The sequence below is a fragment of the Rhea americana genome, unplaced genomic scaffold (assembly GCF_003343005.1).
Source record: "Rhea americana isolate MKP2758 unplaced genomic scaffold, rheAme1 scaffold_65, whole genome shotgun sequence".
NCBI lineage: Eukaryota > Metazoa > Chordata > Aves > Rheiformes > Rheidae > Rhea > Rhea americana.
The window spans coordinates 2,044,196-2,067,707 of NW_028186812.1; the positions used below are offsets into that span (position 1 = coordinate 2,044,196).

Consider the following 23,512-nt stretch of genomic DNA (forward strand, 5'->3'; position numbering starts at 1 on the left):
AAATTTTGACCTAATTATTTCACTTTAGATGTTTACTTCAGTGTTCAGTGTGGCAGGACTGGATGTTTTCCCTGGGATACATTAACCCTAAGAACTCTGAAGAACAGAAGATCACAGAGATGGTTTACAACATTTTCCGTATTCTGTTATATCATGCAATAAAATATGAATGGGGAGGATGGAGAGTGTGGGTGGATACTCTTTCTATAGCTCATTCCAAGGTAAGAAATGATTTGTGGATTTTTTTTTTTTTTTTTTTTTTTTTTATTGATAATTCCTCCAATGTGGCTAGAAATTAAGTGGACAAGATTTAAAGTGATTTAGTGCCATCTGGTGGCTATTGGAACATATGTCAAGGTAGCACTTTTTATCATCTGAGTAGGTCCTTTGCTGTGAAACATTCTGTGAGCCATATGTATTTAGTATTATGTAGTTAGGATTCTTACTGTTTTTTGTCAGACTTTATGTAGATACTTGTCCACATAAACTGTTCTTTTATTTTCAAGGTCACATATGAGGCTCACAAGGAATACCTAGCAAAAATGTATGAAGAATATCAAAGGCAAGAGGAAGAGAACATAAAAAAGGGGAAAAAGGGAAATGTGAGCACTATCTCAGGTCTTTCATCTCAGACAACAGGAGCAAAAGGTGGAATGGAAATTCGAGAGATAGAAGACCTTTCACAAAGCCAAAGTCCTGAAAGTGAAACAGATTACCCTGTCAGTACAGATACTAGGGACTTGCTAATGGCTACAAAGGTATCGGATGATGTGCTTGGAAGTGCTGAGAGACCAGGAGGAGGAGTACATGTGGAAGTTCATGACCTTTTAGTTGATATAAAAGCTGAAAAGGTAGAGGCTACTGAAGTAAAACTTGATGATATGGATTTATCACCAGAGACGCTGGTAACTGGAGAAAATGGTGCGCTTGTGGAAGTTGAATCTCTTTTAGATAATGTATATAGTGCTGCTGTTGAGAAACTTCAAAATAACGTTCATGGAAGTGTGGGTATTATTAAGAAGAATGAGGAAAAAGATAATGGTCCGTTAATAACGCTAGCTGATGAGAAGGATGAACCTTCTACTAACAGTACCTCTTTTCTCTTTGATAAAATACCTAGTCAAGAGGAGAAACTTCTACCTGAACTTTCAACTAATCACATTTCTATTCCAAATGTACAAGAGACGCAAATGCATCTTGGTGTAAATGATGACTTGGGATTGCTTGCACATATGACAGGTAATGTAGATATAACATGTCCTTCAAGTATAATAGAGGACAAGGAGTTCAAGATTCATACAACTTCAGATGGAATGAGTAGCATTTCTGAGAGGGAATTGGCTTCGTCATCTAAAGGATTAGAATATGCTGAAATGACAGCCACAACTCTGGAGACAGAGTCTTCTGGTAGCAAAACTGTACCTAATGTTGATGCTGGAAGTATAATATCAGACACAGAAAGATCTGATGATGGTAAGGAAGCAGGAAAGGAGATAAGGAAGATCCAGACAACTACCACAACCCAAGTAAGTTTCAAGTGCTGTAGCCTTGTATGTGTCTGATGTAATCAGTGTTCTTTGCTGCTGAGTAAATTATTAGTATGAGATCTGACAGGTGCTTATAGTACATTTCTTTGATTATATGAGGAGTCCATCTTCCAAACCTGTGTGTTTTCAAAAGGATGATGCCATTGCATGTGTAAGACACTGTAGAATCTTTTATGACTATATAGAAAATATGTATTGTAACTGTGAATATTCTAATTTAAAAACTTAGCTAAAGGAACCTCTCAGCTTTTTCCCTTATTTCCTGTAGACAGATTAACTAATGCTCTTATAATTCTGCCTTAGGCCTCAAGGATCTTGTTTGCATATTTTTTTAGGATGAGCAATATCTCTATTTTATTATTTATTAAATAATTCTTACTCTTGCTGTACCTTCCTCAGAATGTAATTTGACTTACAGCACTTCAGTGCTTCAGTACATCTTCCAATACAGGAATGCAGGCATAAATGGTCTCCATATTGATCTAGGCAGAAGAGAAGGAATGGTTTAGTAATAATAGGAGAAAAACTATGTTTTAATTTTCTAGACTGAAGATGTTTACTAAAAAAAAAAATGTAGCTACCTTATTGGAGATCCTTTCTTGTCGAGGGCTGTCCCTGAAAAATCTTACTACATGTTTTTTGAAAGGCCCAGAATCCTTAAAATTGAAAGGCCTATACTAGAAGTTGATTCTTTCAAAGAATTTGTGCTTTCTATAGGCAATAAAAATTTGGGTTCTTTTTGTATTTTTGGCACACGGAATTAATTTCCTTACTATCATTGTTCTGAGACTATAGCACTTACTCAAAGATTGCTTGTAAGGATGTTGTCAGCTGAAAAAAAGAGCCTACCTTTAAAGACTTAACTACCTTACTACTGTCACATGGACTAATATTGATCTCCTACAATTCTGAAGTCAAGCAGACTTCCTGAAACTGTGGTGGAAGAGCCAGTGCTTTCAAAAATTGCTCTGCCTAGTACTGTGTAGTGCACACTATGTCATCAGAAAGAGTTTCTAAGATACCCTGGCACTCAAAGTAAATGTCTGATAAAAGAACACAGATCAGCTTCTGCTCATTATTCTTCAGGAAGAGCTTTCAGAAATCTCCAGTAAATGTAATTTCATGTATTCAAGGAATCCCTGATTTCCAATAAACATGCTCTTGCTATTAAAAAAAAAAGAAAAAAAAAGGTTGCTCAAACCAATGGGTTCTGACATCTATCTAAAAACTGTGCTTTTGAAGAGAAGAACAGATAATGCTTAAAATGCTATGATAAAAAAAAAATTGATTCTTTTAAAAGTATACTTTCAAACCTGAGAAAATCCTCATAAGACAGAATATCTTATATATTGAGTAGATTCTTATATTTGAAAGCATTCTGTGTAATAAAGAAAAACATCTAGAACTCTTGAGAGGAAGAGCATATTTGTACTATCAGTTCTCAAATACTTTTGTTCTAAATCATAAAATTAGGACTGTTCATACCATGGAAAGTGATAAATGGACGTGAAAAGAGAAGAGTAGGAAAAGGAGCAGATAGTTTTTATCTTGAAATACAGATTTTTTTTAAAGAGCAAAAAGCAAGTGAAATGCCAGTACTCATTTGCTATATATACATATATATATATATATATATATATATATGCACACACAAACACAGTGAATTTGTAAGATAAGTCTTTAATTAAAAAATCATCTGCCTACGTACTGCTACCATATAACATTCTGTCACTGTAATTTGGGACTTATCTGTCCCTTAACCTCTTTCCATGATGAATTTCACCTGTTATAATTGAATTATAAGAATATAAAATTATAAAACATTAATTAACTGTTAGGATTAAAATCTTATATAAACATTAAGGAACTTTTCAGATAAATGTAAGGTAGGATCAATATAAGACAGGAAAAAATATTGTTGCTTTTGCCCTTATATGTGTAGCATTTGGTCTCTCCTGTAGTATTTCAAGTGAGGAACCTAAATGTGAAGCATCAGAGAATACCTGATTGTAAGGCAAGCCATAGGCTCCAAATGCTGATTGATTTGAATGGGAGTATTTCTTTTTTTTTGAATGATACTACCCATACTGGGATAACAATATCTCCTGTCATTTGTGCTTGCGATTAGTTTTAGCCAATCCTTTCTGAAATTCTTTTATCTACTCCTAAATACATTATACAATCTTAACACAATTTTTGAACTTCTTGTTAATATAGGCGGTGCAGGGTCGGTCTGTCACCCAACAAGACCGAGATTTACGTGTTGACTTGGGATTTCGAGGAATGCCAATGACAGAAGAGCAGCGAAGACAGTTTAGTCCAGGTCCACGCACAACTATGTTCCGTATTCCAGAGTTTAAATGGTCTCCAATGCATCAGAGGCTCCTGACAGATTTGCTGTTTGCACTAGAAACAGATGTACATGTCTGGAGAAGGTAGATGGTTGCTTCTTATTTAACTCCTATTGTGTGTTTCTGTCAGCAAGGAACAATTAGATGGCCCCTGTGTTGTACAGGGAAATTACTGAGAAAACAGGGGAGGGGAGAGAGTTACTGTGAAGTGAAGTGCTCTTCTGTACTTTGTATCTTCTCTTTACAGCCCTTCCCAGTCTGCTCCAGCTCTATTTCACAGGCAACACTTCCTGTTTTCTTCAGAGACAGTGTAACTTATGCCTAGCTAAACTGAGCTGCTGTCTCAGCTTGTATTTAGCATTAGAATTTGCTGCTTCTGTTTCAGACCTGAGGAAGACTTGAGTGTCTGTAGCTTGCCTCTCTTTCAGTTAGTCTAATTAAGAGATACCTTCTATACAGATCTTTAAGTGAAATAAGTCATTTTCAGAAAACTTTAGCTTAATTATATCAAATGATCAATTTGTATTACATTAATTCTCAGTTTCATGAGCTATTCTGTGGTAATCACTAGGAAATAGACAATTTTAGTTAAATTTTGTTCTGTTTTGTTTTTTTGCCGAACATCTTTTTCTTTTCCTCTATGTTTTATTCGTATTTGTAGATCAGGAGTTTAGTTTGTACTTGTTTCAGTTTAAACCATTAATTTTTCTTTACTGGCTKGCAACAATATTATTTTGGGAAAGGATATATCATTAGTAGGCCAAGTATTCCTCAATATTCTCACATTTGATTTGTATTTTTAGGGAGTGATTGTTTCACGGGACAATTTCTCACCAGCATAGAGTTACTGAAATTTCCATTAACCGTATCAGGATCTATGTAAAGCTAATGCTTAAAGTAAATATTAGGAAAATACCTTAGCTTTAGGAAATATTAGGAAAAATTTTAGCTTTCTCCTATAAGCATTTACTGGATATAAATAAGATCAAGGAATCAACAGATCATCAAGTTACTCTTCTAAGACACTAGCAGAAGGTTTCTTTGATCACTGGCAGTCTTACAGACCAGGCTGTAGGAAAGACAGAAAAAAGAATACCGACACCAAGAACATCTGCATAACTTCATTGAGTGTTATTGAGGCTGCTTTAAGTGACACKGTGCTTATGATGAATTAATATTGAATATGAACTTTCACTCTGAAGAAACAGCCCTATTGCTTTCAGTAGAACTGCCTGTGAAGTAAAATACTGATTGATGGGAATAAAAGGTTATGGGCCGTTGTTCTGAGCTGTGTATCTGAAACTAGTCCTGGTGTGAAATTAGGTAGCTGTGAATTCATACATTAGACTATTTCTGTTTAGATTTTTACACATGTAAAATTTTGTAGCAAAGATTTTATCTGCGTATCTAAAAAAAATTCATGTTTTGGCTGCAAAGGCTAATTTAAACTTTCATTTTAAATATTTGTTTTTAATTCATCCTTTTTTCTGTTCTTGCAGTCACTCCACAAAGTCTGTGATGGACTTTGTCAATAGCAATGAAAATATTATTTTTGTACACAACACAATACACCTCATTTCCCAGATGGTAGACAATATTATTATTGCTTGTGGAGGAATTTTACCATTGCTGTCAGCAGCCACATCCCCAACTGTAAGTACAATATTTCCACCTAGTGGTCGTATTAGAAGTTGCTGTAAAAAGAATAATATGTGCCACTGTTTGCAGCTGCTTTTTTTAATGAATCCCCTCCCCTCCCTTCTAATTTCTTTCCCAAAAATGAAATTTATGATCAGAACTTTTAAGATTCAGTATACAGAGTGTTTATAATAATCTGAAATGTTAATTTTATTAGAGCAGCAGTAGTAAGAAAGAATAGTACTATTTCATAGGTATATAATATTTAATTCGAAATACAAGACTGTTAGAAAAATGGTTACTGTAACAAAATTACATACTTTATCATGCCTAGTCATTGTTATTCATAACTCTGGTCTGCATGGCCACCATTTGCATGTCAAATGATAATAGAAGTCATTCTCTCACTAGTCCTTCTTTCTGGAGATCCTGACTTTCTTTTCCATTTTGTTATCTCTTATTGAAAGAAATTCATAGTTTTATTCTTTCCTATGTGGTCACTTCATAGGTGATTGCAGTTCAGGCAGGTAAAATAGTCTAATGGAATGTTCCATKAAAGAAGGGAGAGATACTCTGTGTATTTTGCATTATTGTCAGTAAGTAATTGCAGCATTTTGTTTGTGGTGCCTTATTTGTACGTATAAAATAAACAGTCATCTCCTGTGTACTGAATTTGTATTGAACTGTATTTGAATTTTGTCTCAAACATCATATAAGGTTTTGCAGTTAATGGTGGTCTTTGAAAGGGAACAAATGAGGCACAGAAGAGGTGAAGGGATTCCCCTAAAGTAGTGGAGCTAGTAGTAGTGCACTGGAGACTAGAAATAAAATTAACAATGTAAGCTCAATTTTTTATTTTAGGCATTCAACAACTGAGATTTCTTTGCCTCTGTTAATACTTCTTGTTAATTAACAACTTGTTAATTAATAAAAAATATTTTTCACTATTTAATTTGAATGATATGAATGTATTGAATAGCAGTTGGCTAAACATTATTACCCGCAGCCAAACAATTGATGATTAAAAGTACTCTGTTTTATTTTCACTATGTAAAATAGAAAATTATTTGCTATGAACAAAAATTGCAGGACTCATAAGAAGGACTTAATTTCACTATAATCACAAGAATGAAATCAAGTCTGCTATATAAAAGATTTTGTGAGTGTTACATTATAAAGAATGTTGGCATGTGTGAGTGAAACCACACCAGCCCATCTTGAGATGAAAGCTATACTGTGAGTCTTTAGAAAAAAGTACATTGGGGGATGTTTCTGAAAACAAACCTTTTGGGCATTGGTTGAAAATGAAGATGTTTTCTTTGACGTCTTTAATACAAAAATTTGAAACAAGCACAGCTTGAATTAGAGGATAATTCCATCAAATGATGTTGATATCTTTAGGCTTTTTATCCATTTTTTTTTGACTTTACAGAGCCATTGCATAAATTAATAACTTTGCAGTTCACCATTGACCTTTATTTATTCTGTTTGCTAGTTTGCTTGTAAGTGCGACAAGCAGACAGCTACACTTACCCTGATCTCTTACTGAATTTCATCCTGTTTTATGATACCAAAATAAGGATTGAGTGGGAATACGTCAGTGTTTGTTGTTTGACTAATAGCCTTTTTGCCTTTATATTTCACTAGTCCAAATCAAAAAGTAAGTGAATTTTTAGAAGTACATGTACTACACCAAAGATATGACTCACTAGGGGGAAATAAGTAAGAATTATTAAAGTTACAGAGTGAGTCCAAAGGGTCTTCAATAGGAATATTACACATGATTTGAAAGTTGCCAGTCATTAAGGATGAGAAAGGAAGAAATGAGGTAAAATGAACTCATTCTTGTTGATATGAATGTATATAATCTGCACGATCTATAAAATGGGAAGGTTGCTGTTTGAACAGGGTGTCAAAAAAGCTACACAGAATTGAGATATAGATGTTCAGAGGTGCTTAATGGCTTCCAAAAATAGACAGTCTAAACCAGGTAAAGACTCCACAGCTTCAAACAGACATACCAGGAGATATGACTGAAATCTACAAAATCATAAATGATATGGAGAGGAAGAGAAAAAATGACTAACCATTCTTTTCATAGCATAAATAGTAACACTTTATACTTCGCAGCAGGCTTGAAAAAACAAAAACAAGAAGTGCTTTGAAGGAGCACAGTTATTTTGTGTGACTCATTGTGATAGGATATTGAATCAAAAGATTTTCTCAACAGTCTGTAGATGGAGGCTACAAGACTAAATAGATTCAGAAGAATTAGATAAAGTCTAGAAGGATAAGTCTTTCAGTAGCTATTAAACATGATAGTCTGGATACCCTCTCTAGCTCTTAAAACAGTAAATGAGTRTCAGTAGAGTGATCAATATGTTTGCCCTGATTTCTGTATTCTTCCATAAACTGCAGTCCGTCACTATTGGAGGGAGAATGCTAGACTAGACAGACCCTTGGGTTGACCCAGTATCRCAGTTAATGTATGATGTGAGCAGCTTTCTCTTATAATAGTAGTTGAGTGCTGTTTGACTAGGCTCTTAATACAATGCCTAAGTTAAATTATATCAATGAATGATTTCTTTCTACAAGATACTCAAAATTTTGTGTTGTAGCTCATGAATCAAAAGATTTTCTCAACAGTCTGAGATGATTTTTTCTAACCATTTTTGGTAATAATATTTAAATATACAAACATACCACAAACTGTGGGTGTGTTTCCTCCTTTGGTGAGTAGCATTATGACATTTTCTTTAAAAAGAAGACTGCTTTGGAGAATTTTCCAGTTCAGTAAGACTTTTTCCTTTACATAGTTAAGATTTGTACTGAGATGGCAATTCTGCTGGGCTAAGTAAAAGAGTACTCTGCATACCCCTCATCTGCTGTGCAATGGACAATCTTAATTCTGGAATTTCTTTGCTATTGAATGCTTTCAGTATAACTCCTCTGTCATATGCCTTTTGCCTTTTTTTTTTGTCTTTTTAAAGGATATTTCTTATATTAGCAGCCATATGTGTGGCCAGTGACCATGTCTATCCATGAAAGAGAGTAGCTGAAATTTCTAGTAGAATTTTCTGATGTTACAGCAAGAAAGAAAACTTAGTCACTTGAGGCTGCATTGAGACTTCTATCAGTAACCACAACTGAAAAAATGGAATTCCTTAAGTATTGAAATCTATCTTGAAAAGTTGTGTAATTGTTTATCTCAAGTACTCTAGATATCAGCGTATATTTTAACTTTCAAAATATTTGTAAGAATGAAATGAAATTCTGGTATTCTGTCAGAGTAGTTAAGGTTGATTTATCTAAGAGCAAAGTTGAAATGTATTAAAAACATTTCACAGATTATATTAGGATGATTCGAATAGCAGTGTGGATAGAGACCATTGAATATGCATAGGAAGAAGAAAAGACCGTATGTTTTCATGCATAGAACCTAATGCATTATCTGTGAAAACAAACCAAGAAACCTCCAAAGTTRTGACTGGCTGAAGAGTAGAGTGGGGATGATACATTTTCATGGAATACTGAAGAAAGCACAGATTTACTTTGTTTCTCTGGGGGAGGTCTTTGAGTGTTCYATACTACAAAGAAAGACTTTCTTAAGATGGTGTGGAAATGTTAAGTAAATATATTTGGAAAATTAGAAGGAATAAGGTTCACAGAAGACGCCTTCTGTCAATAGCAGCAGCTGGCAACCAGATAAAACACTTTGTGTACAAACTAGCAATCTGAAATAATCGTTTGTTACTAAAAGGATACCACCTGTGACAAGAACTTGAAGACGTGGAGTATGGCAAAAGAAATACATTTGAGGAATTGAAATAACTCTGAAAATGGAAAATAAATTTCTGGCCCCCTTGAAATTTGTTTTTCCATTGATTCTATGATGTCTAGAATTTTAATTCTGGCTTACAGTATTTAAAACAGCAACTCTTAAACTATGATCTGAAGACTACTGGTGTTATATGAGTATCTGTGTACAAAACTTGATAAAATATTTTAAAAAACAGCCTTATTAGTTCTGTGAATTAAATGCGACAAAATATTTTTCTATGCAGTGTATTGTGTTAGCCTTATTGTGATCATTACTAATGTGGTGGCAGAAGTCCAGTGTCATCTATAGACAGTTCTGAGAATCAATGGTGGCTAGTAATCTTGAGAAAACAACCATAGGTTGATCCTCAAGATAGATGCACCCAGCTATAGAAGAGGCAAACTTTTTAAAAAATGTCTGAGTGTGATCTTTTCTGTTCCAAAAAGAAAGTAATTTGCTTAAGATTCTTTGTGCTAGATCACATTTTTCTACTACTTAAATTACAAAAATACTGAAATACTCTTGAAAATCCCATTTATTTCTATACTTTTTTGAAATTTTGTTTTCTTCTGTGATTTTATCATCAAACATACTGAAGATATTTGGTGGTTTTGAACAGGGAAACATTACAACTATTCTAAATAATAGAGAGTGATAACTTGGTGATCAATTGCATTTGGAACTTTCCATGATTGATTGTCATTTTCAAATCATCTTGTAGTGTAGATACCATATTCTTCTGTGTTTCTTCTTTCCAAGATAGTAAAAAGACAAAACTTCTCTTTTTACTTAAATATAAACTGTCTAAATTTAAGGATTAGTTTCAAGCCTGTAAAAGAGAAGGTTGTTCTACCCAAAATAAAAACATGAAATTTAATGCAACTGTTTAACTGTGAACATCAGAATTTGAGGACTAGTCCAGGCACTGGAAAGAAATTTTTAGGATTTTTCTGTGGTTCAAAAGCATTCAAGGATTTGGCATAATATTGGATTAAGTTGAAGAGATCACACCCAAATGTAATCTATGGAAATAGCTACCTTGTGTTCCTTCAAATGAAGGAGCCTTATACATGAAGATCCATTTTGCTTTTTGTGATTTTTATTTGTTTTGTCAAAGCATTTCAAACGTATTTGCCTTCTCAAACAGAGATTAACTATTTTACTACATTTTAGTTGAATGCTATGTTCTAAAATACTCGTTTTATTTCTATGACATATATATCAGAGAGAATGCTACTTCGGTCTACAAAATTCACAAAATTGCTCTGTGTACTATATAAGATATGTCCTTTGGTTTGCAGAAATCAGTGTTTACATGAACTCCACAGTAAAGCAAGATTCACAATTTTTCCTTTCCCATGCATAGCTATATATATAAGTCTTTATTTGCAAATGTTCTTGCTAAGCTGAAATGTCATGTTATTCCAATTGTAAATTAATTTGTGTATAATTCCAGGATACTAATTTGTTTCAAATTTACATTGTATTTTTAGTTAACTTAAATAATTTTCTTTTTCTTTTATTGTTGTGATCTGTTGTCTGTTTTGTCTATTGCATGTCCAGGGTTCTAAGGTTAGTATTGCTGCTGTAAGTTTCAGTTTTTGCATTTTCAAAAATTTCTTATTTTTCATAATTTAATATTTTAGCTTTTTAGTTTATTTTCTATATCATATATAGTAGGATGTGAGTAGGAATATATCGGGCATATTTATTAACTTTTCCTAAAATGTTCCCTTTCAGTAACTTAATGCATTGTCAAGTATAATGCTTATTGTTAACTACAAAACTAGGCAATTTGATAAGCTAATTTAAGTTATAGATGTGTTTGTCAGTACAAGAAAACTTTAGGCTCYGAACATTTAATTATATATCTTATTGCTCTTAAAATAGGCAGAGTAGACATGGGATGGTGATCAGTGTGCTTTATTTAAGCATTTTTAAATCACATCAATGTAAAATATTGCTAATATCTGAAGGCAGCTTGATGAAAAGGGGAACTTATTTTAAATGTTGGTAGAATATCAATGTAGTGTAGTTATCAGGTAGAACTGATGGTAAGTTTTGCCATTAAAATGACTATCTCTTTCATTTATTTTTTTTTCTCTCCCAGAAGAATTTTAGGGTGATTTTAAAAAAGAGATACTGATTTTTTTTCTATTCAAAATGCAGAAATCTTGATAAAATACACTAAAATGTGATACAAAATAAATTTATTTCATAACTTGGAAAAATAAAATAATAAATATACTGAGAAGGTTATAGAAGTTGTCCTCCAATCACAAGAGTGTGATTGATGCAATATAGTTAATGCTTGAGAAAAATCTACAGCAGGCAGTCAACAGGCTGCTAGCAAGCATCTCTGATTTTGTTTTAAGTATGAATTCAAAGTACAGGTTTCTGTAGTCACCTTTTCTAAGTTTTTCTAGCAGAGTATCCACATTATAGATTTTTACAGTTTTGTTGTCTTTGCATAACTGTTTTTAGATGTCCCAATCTATAGTGAAAGAACAACTTATTTTTCCAAAAAGTAGGAAAACAACACATGCAAAGCAGGGAAGACCTGTCTAAAGAGAGAATAGTAATAGTTCCTCTGAGGTTTAATTGTCCTTTTTTTTTTTTCTGATCTTGCTGGGCAGATCCGACAGGTGACAGCTTATTCCAAGTCACCCATGTAGCTGACATGTTGCATCCTTATGAGAAGTTAAATGAAGTGTTATCTGTCATCGTGATGACACGTGCCACATTTTGTTGCACATTTCAAAACAGTTGCTTTCTTAATACTGTTTTGCACTTTGCATTGATGATATGCTATGGTTTAAACTATTCTAGAAAGTAACTCTTGAGTGAGAATACTCATTTTCTAGAAATAGAGAAATCAAGGGTTTTTAATTTTTCCCTATTTCTTTTTCTTTTGAAAGAAATGTCCATAACAGCACAAAATGTATTTTAAACATTTTTTTTCACAGAAGAACAAAAATAAGAAAAACAAAAATAATACTTATAAGTAATAAGGAATACATATAAGTAATACAATAAGTAATACAGATAATACAGTATAAGTAATACAAAGTAACTGAATTCTGTTCAAAAGAGGTTTGGGATCTGAAATCTTGCTGACAATCAGTAAGAGTCAGACATCTACAGAATTTTTAAAGCAGTATTTGGGCATAAAAATGTCAAGTCAAATACTAATCACAAATGTCACAGAACTAAATCCAATTTTCAGTTGTGCCTAGCTCCATAAATAGAAGTGAGGATTAGCTACTTGCACAGACTTTTTTTTTAATAAACATACTGTTTACTCACTTTTCTGCAGTGTTAGACATTTAAATGCTTTTGAAAACGTATCTCTACACATTCGGGTATCTTTCTGGAGAAAAGCATGACCCCTTTCTAGATTTCAGAAATAATGAGCTCATTCACCTTTTTTCTGTGGATTCCTGTTAAGGAGAGTACAACACTACATTAGAAAGAAATCTATGATTCTGTGGGAAATGTAAGCCGCATGCCATATATAACTGTCATATTTTTACTGCCTCCTTGTCACTCTAGTGAGTAAATATACTATCTTCTGATTTCCGGAAGAATTGAACTCTGTCAGATTGCTATAGGGTAGTAAGCATTCCCAGGGGAGAAAAATTTTGTGAAAGCAGAGCCAAACTGGTTTTCCCCCCTCTCCACTTCTTACATCTACTTATTTGTGTAAAGGATTGTAGGAGCTATACAGAGTGTAGTTACCTTAATGTGCTACCAATGCTGTATCAGTTTGGTTAGCCAGTGGAAGAACATAAGAGAATGTTGTACCTAGTTATACCTTCCACTATTTTACTAGCTGGCCACACTTGTTGTTATGTAATTGCTAGTAATTTTCTCATTTATATTATTTATTTTTATTCTCTTAGAGAGCATGTGAATGTAAATATTTTTTCTCACTCTTCATGCTGTCTTACTTTGAATTTCACTCATATTTATGCTAATGGAAATTAATAGGAGATTTTTAATAACTTTTTCATGGTATTTGTTTACCATTTAGTGCAACAATTTAGATTTTAATGTGTATGTGATACCTTTGTATTTAATTTGTGTTCAAACTATGTTTAATTATCTCCTTTTAAAGACGGAATTGGAAAATATTGAAGTGACGCAAGGAATGTCAGCAGAGACAGCAGTAACTTTTCTCAGCCGTCTGATGGCAATGGTTGATGTACTGGTATTTGCCAGTTCTCTAAATTTCAGTGAGATTGAAGCTGAAAAGAACATGTCTTCTGGAGGTTTAATGCGACAGTGCCTAAGGCTTGGTAAGTCTGCAGACAGTGTGCTTAAATAATTACTTACAGATCAATGAACTAAAGCTAGACCCAGTAATGACACATGCAGGAAATGACCTTGTACTGACTATGATGTGATAGATCAAAAAACCCCAAATTATTACTGACCTGATACTGTGTTAAGGCTGATTCTATTCCAATGCAAAAATAGATTTAAATGACATTTCCAAAATGGTTCTTACATGCTTCAAGTTGTATGTCCTTTTCAGAGAGTAAAAATATTAAAGAAAGATAAAAGGCAAAAAGTACTCTTCCAAAAAATTGCTCTGCTACATATCTTTTACAAAATTCCTCATCCAAGTCTCTGCACATTCGGTAGGCTACTTATAGGCTGTGTAAGATTAAAAGTTTGGAGTGTTAGTGCAGTCACTGCAGACCACAGTATATGCTGCAACAGACCTATCATCTGTCTTCACCATTTACTTTATTGTATGTTTATATACTGTATGTACTATTCCTATTACAGTAGTACAGTTACACAGCTTTTGGTTTGTTAAGCACATTGTTTGAGACGTGAACGTTTTGAGTTGATTTATGTAGATATCATATTATTCTTCACTCTTTTTCCCCTGCCTGTTGTAATGAGTGGAAATTCTCTGAATTGTATTATGCTCAGGTCAAGATCTTTGCTAGATATGCATTTGCAGTTAATTTAGAACATTTAAAGGTTCTAGAATAATTTAGACTATTTTATTCAACTTACATGACTTTACACTTGTGAACATTAATTTGGTCTGTCAGCATGGTGCACTTTCTCTATTGCCAAATCCTGCATACTTTCTTAGCTTTCAAGTGCTGAATAATTTTTATATTTCAATTTTGTCCTACTATTACTCATACCACCTATTGGGTTATTTATAATTGTTATTAGTAATATAAAACTAATTAGTATAAAACTTATAGTTTATCCTCAATGGTCATTTTTCATCAAATCATAAATTAATCCTCTCTTTTTTCCTATTCTAGCTGTACAACCCTAAAAGTATTCTAACTGTACAAAAGTGCTTTCATGATCTTAAGTGTTGATAATTGATAGACAATAGACAAGATAGAAGAGTTCTATTTCAGGGACCATTGTTCCATTTTCAAATTCTAATCTGTTGATGTAGCAGTAATAAAAATATAAATTTGTTCAACTAAAAGAATGAAATTAGAAAGTCACCATAATGTTCTCTTATTATTGGAATCTAACGTGAGATCTGTGTTGCAGTTACTGTTTGGGCATGGTTATTGACGCTAGAAGTGTATGGATTACTAATTGATATTCTGAAATAACTATGAGAAATACCCTAATTTGATTTCTTTTTATAACTTCTCTTTAGTGTGCTGTGTGGCTGTGAGAAATTGCTTAGAGTGTCGGCAAAGACAGAGAGAAAGAGTGAACAAGACTTCACTAATCAGCAGTAAAACTCAAGAGACTCTTCAGAGTGTAACTGCATCAGCAACAACCAAGGTAATCCAGTCTTCAGTCCCAGCAGCTTTGACCAGACTGGACTGACTACAGAATAATTGTAACTGCTTTCTCAGATATTTGTTGGCAAAATCTTAGTTTTTTGCTATTAACTGATGTTACATGAAAGTATAGTTTTTCTTTTTAATTTGAAACAAAAAAGTGTTAATATAGTAGTATGACTGGAGCTGTTTTCAAGAGTTATATCGCTCCTGCATGGTCTACTTCAAATGATCGAATTCCTTCACCCACAACTGGCCCTATATACCTGCATCTTTTTTTAATCTCTTAAGGCACCTACAGTTCTGATAAAATTCTGCATGATGTTTTCGTAAATGGAAAATCAGAGCCCTTGTAAATTCAGTAGAACTTTACATACATAGAGGTGATCAGTATTTTCAGTCTGATTTTGAGAATGCAACTTGTTTAATATACACTTACTCCCGACAGTTTCATCACTTGTCTTTTAATTTTCTCAAAGTTATTGACAGTCTTTAGAATTTGGGAGTCCTTAAGCTAAAATCACAACCCATGACTAAAGTATGACATGTAAGTTGACATAATAGAATCACTTTTTGGGTACTGTATTTTCATCTCTACCTGTAATATTTTTTCCTCTCTAAAGCATTTTTCAGATAGTGTTTAAAAATGTCTTCAATGACAATATTATTTCTTTAAGTCACATGAAAACAATGTATCCCTTCACTTTTTCACATTTGGTGCAAAGCAAATAAGGGGAAGGAGGTTTTTAGATGATTTGACATCATTTGTACTACATTATCGTTTTTTGAAGCATACTACTTTACTATAATTAATCTGTAATAATAATTATCAGAGTAAAACGAAAAGGTGCTATTTTTGACAATATTTCTACTCATAGTTCTTAAATTTAATATGCATATTAGAAATGCTTTATTGTACTTCTGAAAAAAATAATAATCTGAAATAACTTATCTGTAAATTAGTACTTTAACTTCTGGGAAGAGATACGATTATTCTGATGTATTGGCAAGATATAACAATTTATATCTAAATATTTATTATTAAGACAATAGTTTAAAACTTTGCTGTATTTGTGGAAGTCTTGTCTGAGTATTATATTGGAAATAGTCTAGTACTAAAAAAGAATTTAAATTTATAGTGTTATCTAAAAAAAAGTATCAAATTAAGACTCTAAAAGAAATGTTTTCAATTRAGGTATTTAGAAAAAAAAATTCTCACAACTTTTTACTTTTAGAATCCCCTTGAAAATGTCCCTGGCAATCTTTCTCCTATAAAAGACCCTGACAGACTTCTTCAGGATGTTGATATTAATCGTCTACGAGCAGTTGTTTTTCGTGATGTGGTGAGTAATATGTACTGTAGTTCTCTCTTCTGCAAAATCGTTAGTTACATTTGAAAGAGGTTTTTATTGTACCAAAAGTAATAACATCTTCTTGTGCCACACTTCATATAATACCTGGAAAGCCATCTGCTCATGGCTTTGTAGCTCCTGACCACTTTCTGCACTTTAAATTCATATTGATAAGCTATTTGAGATTAGTAGATAACAGTAGATAAGTGTGCTTTACAGTCAAACTTCATCTAAACCAAATAATCATAACCAGAAAAAATATTGACTGAAAGTGTATTACTAATAGTGTCTGCTATTTGTCCAACTGAAGTGGAGGAAGAATTATTATACATATTGCAGAACTACAGCAAATCAGTTTATAATGTCAATTTTTACTTCTGCTAAATATAAGTATATAAGCGTACAAATATATATGTTAAAATTTTTGTTCAAGTTTATCTGCAGCTGTTCTAAGCACAAGACCATGATGCAATATGGGTTTTTTTGAAAGCATTACAATAGGAATTATTTTTTATGTGTATGTGTATTTGTGTGTTTGCATGTGCACACACACACACACACACACATGCATATACACACACATAAAAAAGTAATTTGTATTGTACTGCTTTATATATATATATATGTATATATATATACACACTATATATGCAAATAACACTTTAAGATTAGACTCTTCAGCCTAAGCTTAAGTGAAATTAAGTGAAAGCTGAAGTTGGGAATCATTTAAGTCAGAAGAAATTACAGTTTGTGACAAGGAGAATTTATCTGTCAGGATGACCTGATCAGAACAGAGAGAGAAATAGTGAAAACATCATTTCTGATGCTTCTATGAAAGAACTTAATGAGAGGATTTCCAATCATTTTAAAGAGTTATAATGACATGCAGCCAAATTAAACAGCAGCCAGAGGAACGTGGAAAGCAAGCACTGGATTTGTAGTAGAAAATGTGTACTTGTGGCAGTAAGACAATGCAAAACCACTATACAAGTAAATAGATATTAAAGGCTTAATTATTACCATACTAGTTTTTATGTTATAATAAAAAATACATTTTAGATGAATTGCAGTAACTTAAATACAATCCAAACCACATCTAAGCATAGGTAAAACAAATATTTGCCACAGAACAACAAGACTGTATGGGATGGGAGGAAAAGAAGACAGCAAAGGTGCTTTGGTCTCGGTATTTACTTTACTTATATCAGACCCCTTGAAAAGTAGGGTTGCTGCTGTGGATCCAGCTGAAGAAGTCAGTATGTATGAGCTGGTATGTACTGCTAGAGGAAAAATAATGGTTGTAGCCTTCCTGCCTCCATGTTACCAGAACACACATGCCTGCTAATTTACCCAATGTTAGCTGAAACAGCATCAGCAAGCCTGGTTTGTATACACTATCCTATAGCCTCCTGTGGCAGGAGCTTTGGGATTCTTGTTGCTGGGGCAGCAAAAGTAATTGTCTTCACTGCTGAGAAGACTCAAATATGCTCTCATATAAGAGCAGAATGAGGCCCCTACTCTGAAAAGCCCATTGCCTTCACAGTCCCAGAGATGTGTGTAATTGTCAAATTGCCTGAGAGATTCTATTCTTAATATGACCACTTTGTATATTGCGTATGGGTATGTTGCATACATGCTATATGCATAATACTCCACTGAAAATGCATTAAATCTTTTATGTAATCCATTTGCTATTGTGTTAATGAATATAACATCTCAAAAAGTTTTTATAAAATTTTATGATAAATCTGTGYGAAAATTCTATGCAAATGTCCGATATTATAGGTCTGTTCCTTTTTTTCTAACACAGGATGATAGCAAACAGGCTCAGTTCTTAGCTTTGGCAGTAGTATACTTTATTTCTGTTCTGATGGTCTCCAAATACCGAGATATACTAGAACCTCAGCGAGAGACTGCAAGATCTGGAAGCCAGGCAGGTAGAAATATCAGACAAGAAATAAATTCACCAACAAGTACAGGTACAACTGTTTTCTTCAAATGTTATTTTTTATTTTGATATGTAGAAGTTTTTTATAACTGTAATTATTTAATACAAAATATTTTTTATGAACAACTTAATATTCTAACAGGAAATAACTTACTACTTTGTTTCTCTAAAATCATTTGACTCTGACATACGTTGAGAGATTCCAGTTAGTCTGTGTATCTGCTTATTGGGTTTAACTAATTTTCATTTGCTTATTATGTTTCTTATGCTTTCATTTTTTTAATTTTTATAGGGTTGAAAAGAAACAGGGTGCTCAGTGGAGTTAAAGTTGTGAAGTACATGATAGTTGATGAGCACGAGTTCATAAATCTGTTAGTTGTTAGTTAGGGCAGATATCTTTAATTCTATACCATGTGAAATGTATAAGTGGCTAACACAAATTTTTGCCCACATGAACTCCTTTTGTTTGAATAAGGAGGTTTGTGAAAGGGTAGTGGTAGAGGACTGTACTTCCTTGAGGTCCTTCTGTGTTGGCATCTGCATTTAAAAGCCTATGGAAACAGTATAATAAAAAGGAAGATTTCTGTTGCCTTCTTTGACTAATCTGTGATTTTTGCTGTTGTGGTTGTTGTTGTTATTATTATTTACTAAAAATGTTTTTCAACCTGAGAGGGAGGGAGACTGTTAGTTGAAGAACCTGTCAGAAATTAGGGATCTAAATTCTTCCCCAATTTGTTTCAAATATTTTATATTGGCAATTCCATAGATTTTTCAAGTCCCATTGTGTTGTTTATAACTACACCTTCTGTGTTAAAAGAGGTGGAAAGCTGAAAACAGTAGCTACATCTCTTCATGATGCTCTTCATTTACATTTTTCTTCTAATACTGAATTTGAATTAATTTCTTCATTTCTGGAGTTGCTAATTTTCATTCTTCATAGATTGTGTCTTTCAATTTGTGTCATATTTACGTATAGTCATCTACAGTACATTTACATTATTTTTTGATTCAGCATTGTGTTTTAATTTACTTCTTACGCACTATTTTCAATGTCCATGTGCTTATGGACTTTCCATTTTAAATAAAGCTATATAAACATAGTCAATTATGAACAATCATAATTTGATGTGCCTTCTGGTTATAGATTATGGTTCTGCAGTAGAAGACTGCTAGTTTCAGTGAAATGCACCCATGATTGTCTTGTGTGTATATTTCTGTGTCTTTTTTTTCCCCCGTGAATGTTGCTCTTGCAGTACCCAGCTAATAGGTATGCTGTTTCCTATCTCTTGATACAGAACTTGTTTTCTTCCTTCAGAAATGCATTTTTGTTGATAATACCATATTTGCATGTTTCAATGAGATAGGACTTCTGTCATGGATCCACAGTGGACCAGGCCACACATGATTACTAGCTGGCTCACATTTGATTCCATGATTTTCTCCACAGTTGTGGTCATACCATCTATCCCTCACCCAAGTTTGAACCATGGATTCCTTGCCAAGTTAATTCCTGAGCAGAGCTTTACCCACTCATTTTACAAAGGTAATATTAACATCATCTCCTAACCTGTTTGGGTGTTCTTATTTAATGTGATGTAATTCAAGAACTAATGGTGATGTAATTGTTGAAAAATAAGTAGACGCCTCAGGTTACATGGAGATCAGACCTGATGATACCTTTAAAACTTTAACTTCCTAGCTACATTTCTCTACAAAATCTCTTTCCCACTTTTACTACCATTTACTAACTTTATGTATACGAAATAAAAAATAGAGCAGTGAGGAGGAGGGAATGGGTGTTGAGAATTTTAAATGCTTTTGGTCTGAGGTTATTCTGCTACAGTATTAGATCCATAAAAATAAAATCAGGCCTATTCTAGAAACATTACATACCAAATGAAATATATAGTACTTTTGTAATATTCCCTTTCCCCATACTTTTTCCCGTTATTCTTTTTTCCTTCCTTTCTTGCTTTTTTCTTGCCTTCTTGATGGTATGTAAACCTTTTATATTGTATGTACTGTGAATTATTTTATGCCTGTTAGTTAATGTGCTGTGCTGTGCTTTTCTTGAAAGAGGCTATTTTTGTGACCAGAGAAACTATTACATGTTATGAGTCTGTTTTCTTGTTGCTGTTTTTAGCAGACACTATCTAAGGAATGTGTTTTCCAGATGTCATTATGTTAAAATGAAAGGGATACCTGAATGTAACTTTAGCCAAGTTTGCATGTACATTTCCTCATTTATTTGCAAGTGCCATACTGGGAATACAGAAATGTCATAGAGGTTAAAAAAAAACTTAATCATATGAAAATGTTCTTTATATCATTTTGAAAAATCTCAATGAGTGAAAAGACTAATTAAAAATGTAAGAAGAGATTTAAAATTGTATCCTCCTGTTTATAATGAACAGAAGTAGTGGACTGCCTACTTTATGAAAAATGCAACTTTTATTTATCATACACTATTCTCAGAGTTTTATATTAAACTTTTCATTAGATCAGTTTAAAAATCATTGTTTTAAGCTGCCATTTCCTAAATTTAGTTTTGTGTGTGTGTTTTGTTTGTATGTTTTTGTAATTAGAAAATGTTTTAAGCTCTAACAACTAGTAAGCAAGGACATAACATTTTTACCATGGACTATTGTCCGCCATCCAAAGAAGACACGTTTTAATTTTGTATCATTCAATTTATGTGGTTGCTGACTCAATTTGCTGCTGTGGTATTCTCTGTTGTGACATATTGGTATATAATTGATTTAATCCATTGTTGATTAAAAGGAAAAAAAGAAAATAATCATTTGCTGCTAGTTCAGCAGAGTAGAGTAAAAACTTAACTGTACCTAAAACTTAATTGACTCTTGTTTTCTCATCTTTTTTTGCATTTAGAACACCTTTTGTGTATCCTGCAATAGGATATTTTATTTTTAACCAGCTATGCTGAAAATTGGAATTGATTACAATACCTCAAAACACAGAGTGATTTAAAGATATTTAACTTTTTATTATATTGTGTGCAATAAAAGGAAATTATGCAACATAAATGAGATTATATTGGTGTTTGTATGAAGCGCGACMCTTGAAACAATGGCTAGCAAAAGGGGAAAATGTAACAGATAGTGAGGTTTTTTTTAAATCCATGTATAGTATTTGTAATAAAATACACAACAAAAGCAGAAAAAAGTCTAAAAGACAATGGAGGTAGGTATACACATTCATCACAATATTTCAGACAAGGCATTTTCTGTAATAATGTGTCCTCTATGCTATAGTCTATAATATTTACTCTGACTAGAGATCAAGTAAAATGTAGCTTTTTTTTTGTTGTTTAACTTAGTTGAATGGAACTATAGTAAATGTGTGGGCAAGATACAAAAGGAAGGTATTTTCCCTTTAGAAAAATAATATCCAATAAAGGACATGTTATCTGTTTCTAGTTATTTTACTTTTTGAAAAACACCATATCCTTAAAGATTCTAAATCTGTAAGGTCTCAATCTCTTACTCCTAACTCAGCTTCATCCATCACAGAAGAAAAAAGTTTCTGCTTTTTAATTTTTGAAGCCAGTTTTTCAGTTTTGAACAACATCACCAGGAATTAAAATTAAAAAAAAAAATCAAAACAAAAAAAAATTGCCAGCAGTGTTAGAAGAGACTAAAAGTCTCAAACTATTTTATCATTTAAGGAATTTTTGGTTCTGGTGGCTTAGTCAATCAGTTTCTTTTAGTGATCTGGCTTGCTTTCAGATGTTGGCAGCAAACATGTAAAGTTCAAGTATTATTTTATACTTTGAGATATTTTAACGTATTACAGAGTGATTTAATTTGGCATTTAAAAGTAAATACATTTTTTAAAGGAAAATTCTATTTAGTAAAAATATGGCTAGAAATTCTGTTCTTTTATAGAAATAAAACCCATATATTTTATTCACTCTGCATGACACTAATTGGATCTATAAGAACATTCCTTATGAGTGCAATTCAATATAGGAGATTGTATCATTATTGCTAGAATTGTTCAAGGGTTCTTTGGGATAGATGTCTACAGATTAAGGGAGAGGGATTGGCTGATTAAGAGAAATCCATTTCTGATGGATAGAATCTAATTGGCCATTTGTGAGGGGAAGGGGGGAAGGGTAAGATTGGGGGCGAGTATATTACTGATATTTAAAATTAGTATGATACTGAATTTTCTAGACATATTTTTTTTAACACTTGACATTATCCTTAGTTTAAATATATTTAAGTTGAGTGAGACCCTGCTTGTCTCAGATACTTTTCAGTACATGAGTGGTGAGTTTCTTGTGAATACTTACTGCTAGTGTTAAGTGCAGGTTCCTGGAATTCTGAACATCATTCTGCTTAATGTGAAACTTTTATGTATTTAAATAAAAGACTTCAGAGTGTGCTTTGCAGGGAAACATATACCACCTTTAACTATATAATGTTTCTATATTATTTTTTTTTTTGCTATTAATCAGATATTGTTCACAAGCTGTAAATTATTTTTTAATGATAAAAGGTTAAAAGATGCATCCAAAAAGAGGAAAAAAAATAAAATAATGTTGTCCATAACTACCATTTAGCAATAAATACTGTTCAATTTGTTATAATAATATGAAGCCGTTCCATGCTATTCCTGATGAGTGCCCATCAATGAAGAGCAATTATGATTCAAATCTTGACAGTTCAGCAAGATGTCAGTGAAAGACACATGTTTGCATGGATACTCTGGAGAAAATGTAGTCTTGCTCATCCTTTTAAAGATAAAATGTTTGCTTAGCACTCCTCCTTGAAGTTCAGAAACAAGTAAGAGAGATCTTGGACAACAGAATGTTTTCTGAAGGACAGAACATGACTAATTTTTAAGCACTGACGAACTTTTCTTCATTGTGGGAAGCCAGCTCTGTGGTTACCTTGCAAAGTGGAGTTAGATGACTCTGGTTAGCTAGTCCTAAAATTATACAGTAGAATTTGAGTGTCTTCTCTGGAGTAGTTTATCATCATTGTCTTAAAGAAAAATTGCAGATTAGAATTATTCTCTTGCATCTACAGGATGTCTGAGAAACACAGACAT

At 32.9% G+C, this 23,512-nt stretch overlaps 1 protein-coding gene across 1 annotated transcript in view; it reads left to right on the forward strand.

The window, feature by feature from the left end:
- The window catches only part of NBEA (neurobeachin), a 519,273-nt gene that overhangs the window by 178,817 nt on the left and 316,944 nt on the right, over nucleotides 1–23,512 (forward strand). The window contains exons 21-29 of the mRNA XM_085320669.1: nucleotides 29–221; nucleotides 507–1,526; nucleotides 3,765–3,982; nucleotides 5,398–5,551; nucleotides 13,474–13,654; nucleotides 15,007–15,137; nucleotides 16,372–16,479; nucleotides 18,299–18,467; nucleotides 19,884–19,979. Coding sequence (XP_085176795.1) covers nucleotides 29–221; nucleotides 507–1,526; nucleotides 3,765–3,982; nucleotides 5,398–5,551; nucleotides 13,474–13,654; nucleotides 15,007–15,137; nucleotides 16,372–16,479; nucleotides 18,299–18,467; nucleotides 19,884–19,979 — 2,270 coding nt within the window. The remainder of the gene's footprint in view (nucleotides 1–28; nucleotides 222–506; nucleotides 1,527–3,764; nucleotides 3,983–5,397; nucleotides 5,552–13,473; nucleotides 13,655–15,006; nucleotides 15,138–16,371; nucleotides 16,480–18,298; nucleotides 18,468–19,883; nucleotides 19,980–23,512) is intronic.